At 40.6% G+C, this 11,471-nt stretch overlaps 1 protein-coding gene and 1 long non-coding RNA gene across 3 annotated transcripts in view; one reads left to right on the top strand and one right to left on the bottom strand.

The window, feature by feature from the left end:
- Positions 1 to 6,086, top strand: part of grin2aa (glutamate receptor, ionotropic, N-methyl D-aspartate 2A, a) — a 114,329-nt gene extending 108,243 nt beyond the window's left edge. For both annotated transcript variants that reach the window (XM_083566467.1, XM_083566466.1), the window contains exons 11-13: positions 117 to 304; positions 1,701 to 1,939; positions 2,851 to 6,086. In XM_083566467.1, coding sequence (XP_083422593.1) covers positions 117 to 304; positions 1,701 to 1,939; positions 2,851 to 4,650 — 2,227 coding nt within the window. In that variant the 3' untranslated portion in view covers positions 4,651 to 6,086. The remainder of the gene's footprint in view (positions 1 to 116; positions 305 to 1,700; positions 1,940 to 2,850) is intronic.
- The window catches only part of LOC310740133, a 104,692-nt gene that overhangs the window by 85,013 nt on the left and 8,208 nt on the right, over positions 1 to 11,471 (bottom strand). The gene's annotated exons all lie outside the window — the stretch shown is intronic.

Here is an 11,471-nt window from a genome sequence, read left to right as displayed (position 1 = left end):
ATAATGTTATTGTGTGTTGAAAAATAGTAGAAAGTTAGAAATGTAGCCAGTGGTGAGTTCAGAAATCGATCATCGTTGCTTCGGTTAAAATGACGCCACTGATTGGTTCCTCTCAGCAAACTGGACGCGTTTATTTACGATGCGGCCGTACTGAACTACATGGCTGGTAGGGATGAAGGCTGCAAGCTGGTGACCATCGGAAGTGGCTACATCTTTGCTACGACGGGTTACGGCATTGCTTTACAGAAGGGCTCCCCCTGGAAACGCCAAGTGGACCTGGCCATCCTGGCCATCATCGGGGACGGTGAGTATCTTTATCCTTTATACATGTCACAAATATGTGTTATGGAGACAAGACATTGTCCTTACTAAGGATAAAAACCTAATAAGCAATAAAAAATGACCAGAGACCCTGATGTGAGGTTCTGGGTGACGTTATGAGTGAGGATCCGTGTTAGGTTCCGATAATATCCTGAGTGAGTTCCTAAATTAAGTCCTGAGTGATCTAAGTGGCTCTGAGTGAGGTTCTAGATGATGCCCTGGCTTAAGGTCCTGATGTGAGGTCTTGAGAGAGGTCCTTAGTGAGGTCCTATGTATGGTCCCGAGTAAGGTTCTAAGTAAGATTCTTAGTGAGGTTCTGAGTGAGGTTCCGAGTGAGGTCCTGAGTTAGGTCTTGATGTGAGGTCCTGATATGAGGTCCTGAGAGAAGTCCTGACATGTGGTCCTGATTTGAGGTACTGATATAAGGATGTGAGTGAGGTCCTGATGTGAGGCCTTGTGGGGTTCTGAATGAAGGATTACAAATACAAAATAAATAATCAAATAAATAAATGAGTAAACAAATGAATGAAGTAAAATAACAAACAAATAAATATATAAATAAAGTCACAACTTAATCACTTCATGAATGAATAAAAAATTGATAAATTATTGAATAGTTGGATAAATAAATTAATAAATTACTGAACATACAAATGAATTAAGTAATAAATAAATAAATAAATAAATAAATAAATAAAATTGCCTCTCTATGGGCTTTCTTCTCGAGCTCAGTATATTTAGCTCATAAATATCCTTTTGATGTAATTCTGTTTTTGTTTATTGATTATTTTTTTCACTGCATGGAAGTCAACAGAATGGCTGTTTTGGACGTTATATATTCCAATGTATTCCCCTTTTTCTTATCTGCGTCAACAAGCATCTGCGTCGGCTCACTAGCTTCAGCTTATATTATTAAAGTCATTCCTTTGAACTATTTTTATTTCGAAAGCCGTAGCGCTCACACGTCATTCTTATGTAAGTCCTAAAAAACTGTAAAAAGATTCTTAGCATTTTTTTATTAAAAATTGGTGCTGTAATGCAGCTTCTTGTGCACAGATGTTTCTGGAAAATTCACATGGTATCCGACCTAGTCAGCGTTTTTGAGCATATTAAAATAAAACGCATTCAATCGGGAAACGGTAATCAACTTTGCCGCATCTCTGGATAGTTCCTGAGTAACAAAAACCCTGATAAAGATGGAATAATCCATTTGGAAGACTTGCATAGGAGACTGCGGATGCTGGAGTGTGTCCTTTACTCATTCTCTGCACTGCAAAGTTTCTCGACAGGACAATATTCCTTCAGTGTAGCGATAGCAAGTGTGTAGGAGATAGGAGTGGCAGGATGACTGATTGCCTTCTGTGTGTGTATCTGTGCAGGTGAAATGGAGGAGCTGGAGGCCCAGTGGCTGACCGGAATCTGCCACAATGAAAAGAACGAGGTCATGAGCAGTCAGCTGGATATAGACAACATGGCCGGGGTATTTTACATGCTGGCTACGGCGATGGGTCTTAGCCTAATCACCTTTGTTTGGGAGCATCTGTTCTACTGGAGGCTTCGCTACTGCTTCACCGGAGTGTGTTCAGGAACGCCTGGCCTGCTCTTCACCATCAGCAGGGTAAATTCTAAAGCCCCTGTCCTATGTGCTGCATAGTGATGTATATCACACATAGCTTAGTCAGGAATAGTCCATAAAAGTGTTTATTTTTTTATTTCCATCACAGTGCACAAATTGCTTGAGGATGGTTTCTAGAAAGCGTCCTGCTGCTTGTCTTGGTTTTCCTGTGTCTATATAAATTGCCACTGTCACTGTGAAGAACTCTTTGGGTGGTGAAAGAATCAATTTTCCAAAAGTCTGAATTAGTTTTTTCCACTTCACTGTTTGTAGCTAAAATGGGACAATCAATATGGCTGTGTATGACAGTAGGTAAACAAGCTAAAGCTTAAGGATGTGCATTGCATCATTCTTTAGACCCAACTCGGATACACTGCTTGGTTCGCTGATGTGGTTTCAGTCTGAGTGAAAAATTAACCCAGGACAAATGTTCAGTTGGAAGTACAGAGTTATTCATCACTCCCAGCTAGAAATTGAAGATTATAGCCCATTCAGGGTGTGCAGTGAGATCTCTGTTTTGGTAGACCCTCCTTGACTAGATTTGTCTTGAAATGCAAATGTTTGGCACAGTTGCACATTTGTGAAAGTTCTAAAATGTCATTTACAAATGACATTATTTACTTTATTCTTGTAAAATTCATTATTTGTACCAGCGATGTTAGGAGCTGGGGTCAGAGCACAAATGTAGCCAAGATACACCACCCCTGGAGCACTAAGGGGTTAAAAGCCTTTATATGGTGAATGTGAAGTTAACATCATCAGGATTTTCTCTTCTCTCTTTTCTCTTATTCCATCTTGTTTATATGTTTGGAAAGCATTTGTAGCTTAAATGTAGGTTGATTGTTTTTCCTAAACTCCAGACAGACGTAATTGTTCATTTGTTTGCACGTTCTGTTCTCTCCTACTTTTCTCAGGGTATCTGGAGTTGCATTCACGGCGTCCACATTGACATGAAGAAGAAGTCGCCTGACTTAGATTTCAGCCCTCAGGCCAACATGCTGAAGCTTATCAAGTCAGCCAAGCAGATGACAAACATGACCAACCTGAGCGGTTCGAGGGTTAATTCGCCCAAACGCAGCGGCGAGTTCATGCATTCGGCCGGCCCTATGATCATGGATCTGATGTCGGAGAAAGGAAACTTTGTCTACACCGACAACCGAAGCTATGCTCAAAAAGACATTTATACCGACTCCAGTGAAATCCAGAGTTACCTGGCTAACCGGCACAAAGACCACCTGAACAACTACATCTTCCAGGGCCAACACCCACTTACGCTGAATGAGTCTAACCCCAACACCGTAGAGGTGGCTATGAGTGCAGATGCAGCTCAAACTGCTGCCAAACCCAGGGCTCTTTGGAAAAAGTCTGTGGATACGTTACGGCAAAGCCAGACACCTGACATGCTCGTTCCAGACCCCCGGCTGTCAATGAAGAGTCAGCGCTACCTGCCAGAGGAGGCAGCCCACTCTGATATCTCTGAGTGCTCAAGCAGAGCCGCCTCTTACAAGGATCCTGAGAACAACAAGCACCTGAAGCCCAAGGACAGCTTAAAAAAAAGATCGATGACGTCAAAATACCCTAGGGATTGCAGCGAAGTAGAGCTGTCCTACTTAAAAAATAAGCAGGGCGGAACAGGACGAGAAAAAATCTACACCATAGACTCTGACCGGGAGCTGAGTCTGCACTCGGAACCCATGCATTACCGAGAAAACAGAGGCCTTGCAGCCGACGATTTGGATTTCCCCGAAATGTATTCCGACCATAATGACAACTATCGAAAGTGTGACCAGCCCATCATCCATTTGAACAGCAGCCCCCTTCATCATACTGATGTGGACCTCCTGCCAGACAATGTCTTCAACAAGCATTACAGCTTGAAGGACAAGAACCTCAGTCCACAAGAGAGCAACGATCACTACAAACAGACACACTGTCGGAGTTGCCTGTCAAAAGTACCCAACTACGCAACAGGACCGTACGGGCCCATGCGCTCACCTTACAACCGCTGCGAGGCTTGCGTACACATGTGCAACTTGTATGACATTAGCGAGGATCAAATGTTGCAGGAGGCCATGATCAATCCCAGCATTCAGCAAGCAGACGACTTGTTCAGCAATTACTGGCCCCAGACGGACGGGCCTCACGTGCAGAAGAGGAACAAGCTTCGGCTCAGTCGTCAGCACTCCGTCGACAACATCATGCTGGAGAAACCCAAAGAGGTTGACCTCAACAGGCCGGCACGTAGCGTCAGCCTCAAAGAGAAGGACCGCCTCCTAGAGGACGGCTCGTTTGCGAACCTGTTCAGCAAGTCCGACAAACTGTTTGGCAGCAGGTCCATGCTCTTTAACCACAACCTGGAGGAGAGCAAGCGCAGCAAGTCGCTTTACCCCGATCATACGACGGACAACCCCTTCATGCAGGCAATACGTGATGACACGCGCCTGGTCCATGGCAGGAGCTCGTCTGACATTTACAAACAATTTGCTCCTATCAAAGCCAGGAATGAAAACAATCTGAGGTCCTCTATCAAGTCCACCGCTTCATACTGTTCCAGAGATGGTCGAATACCCAATGACTTGTATATTTCAGAGCATGCGATGCCTTATGTAGCCAACAAGACGAGTGCATACTCAGCTCCTCGGGTCCTCAGTTCTTCTCAGTTTAGCAATAGACGAGTGTATAAGAAAATACCTAGCCTTGAGTCAGATGTTTAATGCTCTGTTGTTGTATAATTTAAAAAATAATGATTCACTTAGGGCGCCATAGTGGGCCACATGTTTAAAAGGAAAAAAAAACTGCTAAGTACTCAAGTACTCAGCTATTACTTTTTTCATATATCAGTAGTCATCCTTCTGAATAGCGCTTGCCAAAGGTTTTCAGCATTTGTTATTTACCCTGTAGGAAAGCAAACATTTCCTGGGCAAGCTATGAAAGCCCAGTTTGTCAGGTTCCATGCTGGGGAAACTGGGTCCAGGGCTGGCTGTCCTACAGTCAACTTAGAGGCGTGTGTATTATAAAAAAAAAAAGGCATTTACCAAGACAGATGGACCACTTTTGAAGCAGGCAAGATTGTAGCCTAGCCATGGCGCTTTAGAAATTGTTTACTGAATAAAACTTTAGGCAGGCAAGGAGTGTCTGAACAACAGGAAGCGTAACATTGTGTTGCTTTTATTATCTATTACTATAGAGTTGGGATTCTCGGCATTCTAATCCCTATTTAGTCCTTTAGAATTTTAGCTTATGTGGTAGCACAATAATCATTAGTTACCCTGATGTCCCTGCTTTTTAAACTTCTCAATTACTGGCAGGAAGATTCTTTTGCACGTATTAACTTCTTGATTTATGTATTGATTTCATTTTATTAGTAAATACAACTAATTGCCGTTGACACGAAATAATGTTGATGACAGATTTAAGCTGGTTGTGCCGGCGCAATAAAAGCTTGACCTGTACCAAGTAAGTCCGTTTGACCGTTTGACCCATTCCCCCACCCCCCCTTTTCCCTCCCCCTCCCCTTTCCCCCCTTCAATAACAGGGTATTGACGTTTGTTTTTTTTGGGTTGTCTGTAGACTAAACATTTGAACTTGTGCAATGCATTACATTGAGTACTTGAGTGCACTGTGAAATCAGAGCATTACTGAATGACTGTTGTTTACTTTTTGCTGTGTGGCTGCAATGTGTCTTACCATCATGTCAGTTCAAAATAGCTCTGAAACTTTAGATACATTTAAAGCTGAATGCTGGCTACCACCAAGTTACCTGTTTGTTAGTTATTAAATTAAAAATATCGAATACTCAGGCAATGTTAGGAGTTCTGTGAATGGAAAAGTTTCCATGCTATAGTCCATCATGCTTAAGAATTCAAAACATCAACCAGGATTTCTAGAAAAGTTCCCCTTAGAGTTTTGAACTGGCTTAGGCCATTGACCGGTCTTGTTCAGAAATCAGACATCAAGCCGAAGCACCTTTCTGGCTGGTGTTAGGATATTTTGATTGTCTCAAAATGATGTCTTCAGAAATGAACCTCTTTATCCAGAGGTCTAGATTGAGCTATTCTGATTGAATTACTAATAAACTGGCAACTTGGTGCACGCTTGAAGATGGCCGAACGAATGGTTAAAACCTCTTAAGAAATAAAAAATGCATTCTATGTGATCTTTTTGATAGGTATGTCATCCTAGCTGTTTAAAGGAGTTTACTGGGAAAAGACTGTATGGTAGGATTCAACCCAGAACCTGTAGACGTGTTAGATCGACACACTGCTTCAGAAGGACAGCCCCCCCTTTTTTTTAAAGAACCTTTCAGGATTCTATAGCTAACCTTTTTCTCTCAGAGCCTACATGATTTCCGAATTCACCTAATTCAACTTTATATCCAAATAAATCTCGTAGCTCAGGATGATTTTGTGTTGTGGACCGTCATCGATCCTAGAAGTTTGCTGGTTTCTCTGCTGTAACTGGCGTTCAAAAGCCTCAGTGATGCTTCCTTCCCGACATGGATTCGGAAAACCAGAACCGCTCTAGGTTACCCGAATGTTCATTTCAGGCAAATTTTTGGGATGCGCAAAAGGAATAATACATAACTAGGAAATGTGTATGGCGCAAGTTACTGCTTTGACGCCTTCATTGATTATTTTCAATCAGAAGTGTTTAATTCATTTTAAATACCCAGAGCAAGTTGCCAATGATTGCAATTTCTATCTGTTTCTGCGCATGAGCAAAACGTAAGGCGCTTCGAACTTTTTTATGCATATTAGTGTGGACATGGCCTAAATATTTCCCTTTTAGCCATGAGACTACTTACGTTGAATTTTGAATAAGCACCTTCTACCTGCCAATTTTATGTTACTAGTCAAAAAAACAGCGCCCAATCAGAATTGAGAATTCAGCCTCACTATGGTGCAAAAGAAGCATTAATGAGACCTCATGCTGGAAAAACCAGCAAATGGATTAAAAAGCGATGCCCGCTGGCTTCCTCGCTCCAGAGCCCATAAGCACACGTACACGTTGTTTTGCGTTTAGCGAATCGTTCTTTATCCTGCGCTTGTTTACTTGTCCAAGGTCTCTCAGCACCGTCTCTACAATGCGAACCGCGATTTGACACGAGCGAGCCGAGAGACGTTTCTGCTCCTCCAGCCATGTCGAGAATGCTGCTCACGATTCTAATATCCCAATAATCAAAAGACGCAAGCTGTTTATTTGTCCGCTTTTGTTTGTGTTCAGAGGAGGATGTTCCATTACGAGTCTAGCATTTAAGGAAAGAAGTTTTATGCTGCAATGGGCTAGTTTTCATATCAATCATTGTCTCCCGAAACAATCCCTCCCTTTTTTTCTCTTTGTCTCTCTCTCTCTCTCTCTCTCTCTCTCTCTGTCTGTCTCACCGGTGAGAATGAACCCGGTATTTTCGGAGCTCCTCTTAGGTTCAAAGAACCTTTAGTATGTATCATGAACATGTTTATCTGATTAAGTGCTGCTTAACGAAGCTAATGTGTAAGTAATATGCACATGTAAAATATCAAGGTCTTGAAATCATGTATGACATTCGTAGATTTTTTAAAAAGAACAAATATTTAGTTTTTTTGTTTTATTTTGTTTTGTTTTTGTAATGTCACACTCGTAATAACACCGCTCCTCAAGGGGAGCGTCGATGTATTTTTATTACCTGACAAATATTAGAGGCATGCAACCCGACTGTAATGCTTTATACGCTTAAGTTATGATCTCAACATCCACTTCTTTGTAACAGGGTGAAAATATGACCTGCTGTACGGTAACAAAAAAAAAGAAAAAACAAAACAACATGATCATTTTCACTGCGACGCTGCTGTTGTTGCTGCTGCTGCTGTTACTGGAGGAGAAAAAAAAAATCCAGGTGTTTTGTTATTCTGTGAATCGCAGCTGCATTTTTTTCACCTACGTCCCTGCTGTGAGGCGAACAGGCTCGCTTTATTCCTTACCATCACCAGCTATTTCACTCCGGCTGGAAAGACGAAAAAAAAAAAGGAAATCTTACTTCTGAGGCGACTGACCTGCCCTACTAAACACACCCAACCCGCCCACCCCCGCCACCCGCCCCCCCACCAAACAACACCACCCTCTGACCCACCGTGACAAACCGCCCCAAAATATACAATCTTTTTTTCTGTTTATTGTATTGTCTGAATATATTCAATAATGTTTTAAACGATTTATTAATTTGAAATATTATTTTGTTTAGACCTGTTGCTGCTGCTAAATACTAAAGTAGCTTCAATTTTTTGTATTTGTTTGCTTAATTTTTTTTGGCTGTACATTTTGGTTTTCTTTTCATTTTTTTTTCTATGATTTGTTCTTTCTATCCTTGTTTTTTTTTTCTTTCTTTCTTTCTTTCTTGCTTATTTACAAAAGGTAAACTTGTTTGTTTGTTTGTTTGTTTGTGGTTACTTCAATTTTTTCTTTTATACCATTTTCCTTTCTTTCTTTCTTTCTTTCTTTCTTTCTTTCTTTCTTTCTTTCTTTCTTTCTTTCTTTCTTTCTTTCTTTCTTTTTCTCTTTTTTTCTTTGCTGGTGATGTGTTGATGTGACGACGTGTCTTATAGATTTAGCAGAGACTCTACCACAAACGACTCAAAACCAAAATGCTTTTGTTTTACGCTTTCTTTTTTTTTGTTTTCAGTTCATTGTGTGTGAAAAAAATGTGTTTGTGTGGGTGAACATGAGAACGAGCTTTTGGGACGTTTTCAGATCGGTCGCGTCTGATACGAGGAAACGTGCAGGTCATGGTTTATTCGCAGCTGCAGGAAGAAGAAAACAGTGAAGGATTTGATCGGATGTAATTTCAGGTTTAGGATGAATTGCCATCAGTAATTTATGCAGAAACTTAAGTACAGTATTTTTTATTCAATTTTCATAGTGCAGATGTGAATCTAAAGTAGCTCAGATCATTATTTCAATAAGGAAGTGCTAAAGAGCTAGCTTAGGCTAAGTAGTCAAGTCGCTAAGAGACAAAATGAGTAATTTCTCAGTTTTATAACGGAATGTGGAGAAAGGAGTCATCGTTTTGTTTGTTGTAGAGCGTTTGTTGTTATTTTCACACAAAGATTCAGGTTTAGATTTACATTTATTTCCTCTGTGGCCGTGTTTTGTGTTTGAGAGTCTTTTCAGCGTCTCATCGCTCGCTAATAGCGTCATTTTCCATCCAAACAAATGTTTGTTTGATGCTGATGGAGTCAATCTATTAAAGCCAGGTTTATCTCCCAGGCAAAAAAAACCCATCAAGGTTATAAGTCTACAATATTCTCACAATAATGAAAATTGTTTAAAATGTTTAAGTTTGCATACGGATCGCATTCATAAGGCTTCATAACCCTTATATACTCACTTTATGGCATTTTACATAAACCATTTATACCAATGATAAAGTTATTCCAGTTCAAACTCCTAGTTACAGTAAGGCTTTTGTCACTTCTAAAGATCAGTTTGAAGAACACCTGAGCAGCAGACATAAGGTTGTTATGAAACTTGTATTCCAGTCTCATGGAATTGGCATATTTAAGTATTCATAAAGATTCTTAAACCAGCTATTACACTGTCATATAGTTGCCATATACCTTTATTAAGATACCTGGCTCATTACAGTGCCATAGAATTTACATAGGTATTCATAAAGGTTCATAACTCTGTCATTATAATAACTTTTTATGTCGCTTGTCTTTGTAGCTTGGTGTTATGTAAATGTAGGTATTTGACACCTCTTGGAATGATCCTATATAAAGGTATATGTAGGTTAATTACAGGTGACGTGTAAAGGTTAAATGCAGCTTGTTGGAATAAATGTTTATGAAGGTTTATGTCACTTGTCTTAAAGAACTTATGTAGGTGCTGTGCAACTCTGTATAGGTGATGGCACTTGGAATAATTTCTCTTTCAATGCTTATTGACTGTTTGAGGTTATGTAGGTTTCTAAAGCACTATCCTACAGTAAAGTCTGGCCAGAATGTTTTACATTATCAATGGATTTGTAGGTTTAGTTCACTTGTGGTGATTGGATTATGTAGGGGTTATGGGTATTAAGAAGGCCATAGATATTGAAACGAGCCTTTATAAATGTTCATGGAAAAGCTTATGTAGGTGTTATGGATTTAGGTAGGTGTCAAATGTTGGATTAAGTGTTTATAAATGTTTTTGTAGGTGTTATGGAGTCAAGTAGGTGCCACCTGTTGAAATAAGCCTTTATAAATGTTTATGTAGGTTTATGTCATGTGTCCTGGTTGGCTTATGTAGGTGTATCAATATGTAGTTGATGCCTGTCAGAATAAACCTTATAAATGTTTATGTTGGTTTATATCAAATGTCATAAAGGGTTTATGTAGGTCCTATGAAGCCCTAGGAACACTATCCACGGAGTAAAGTCTCATTAGAAAAATAAAGTCTTACATTCGGAAAGAATTTGGAGTCTGTTTTTTAATCTCTGAACGATCTGTACAGTTCCGTGTTTTTTTTCACGGCGAGCTAATTTCAGAGACGCGACTTTCGGAGTAAAGACAAGAAGCGAAACCTTCACGCACGACTGTGTTCACTTAGCCGTAATTAAGCCTTACATTATCGTGATCCAATACAGACACAAATGTAATTTAAATGGAAATGAAGACGCCTGATGATCAGCGGAAGGTTATTGTCTCGGGTTCTGCTCTCAGCTCGAGTTCCCCTCGTCGCTCGCTGAAGTGTCCATCGAGCTTCGCGTTCGTCTCGTGTCAGGCGCTGGAGGATTGTCGAGTGGGATCAGGTTCCAAAGTGAGCAGTGACTGATGCAGGCAATGTTTTCTGGTTTAACAATTTTGTTTTGAACAACTTTGTGTAGATTGGACCAGTGAGAAGCGTAGTGAGAGAAGTGTGTAAGAGGACAGGGTGATAGAGGAAGAGTCTCGGGCAATGGACATATTTGTATGATATTTATTGTGCCAATAAAGCAATCTTTTAATCTTTAATCTTAAGAGAAATGGAGAAAAAAGGACAGATTAAGGGTGAACTGTGAGACAGTGAGAGAGGGGAGAGGTACAGATAGAGAGAGGAGATAAGAGAGGGACAAAGAGAAAGAGAAAAAAAGAGGGACAGGTAGGGTAGAGGGACAGATTGGGGGTGGATAAAGGGACAGGGAGGGGGGGGGATATATAGAGAGGGACAGATAACAAAATAGGGAGAGAGATAGAGGGACAGGTAGATAGAGTGGGAGAAAAAAAAAGTTTGATAAAAACAAATAGTGAAAGAGGTAGAGCGTGGTAGAGGTGAATAACTTTATTCACCTCTACCACGCTCTACCTCTTTCTCTATTAACTTAATTCAACTGTGCCGAGCTCTACCTCTTTTTCTTTTTGTCCCTATCTTTCCCCCTTTCCCTATCTGTCCATTTCTCTGTCCCTTGCTTTATCTGTTCTTTTTTTTCTCCCTCTTTCTCCCTCTTTTGTTATCTGGCCCTCTCTAAATAATTCCCCCCATAGTCACATAGAGTCACATAGAGAGAGGGGAGAAAGAGGGACAGATAGGAAGGGGAAGAGCG

Source organism: Silurus aristotelis, assembly GCF_946808225.1.
Source record: "Silurus aristotelis genome assembly, chromosome: 17".
Classification (NCBI taxonomy): domain Eukaryota; kingdom Metazoa; phylum Chordata; class Actinopteri; order Siluriformes; family Siluridae; genus Silurus; species Silurus aristotelis.
This window is presented reverse-complemented; position numbering and strand designations above follow the sequence as displayed.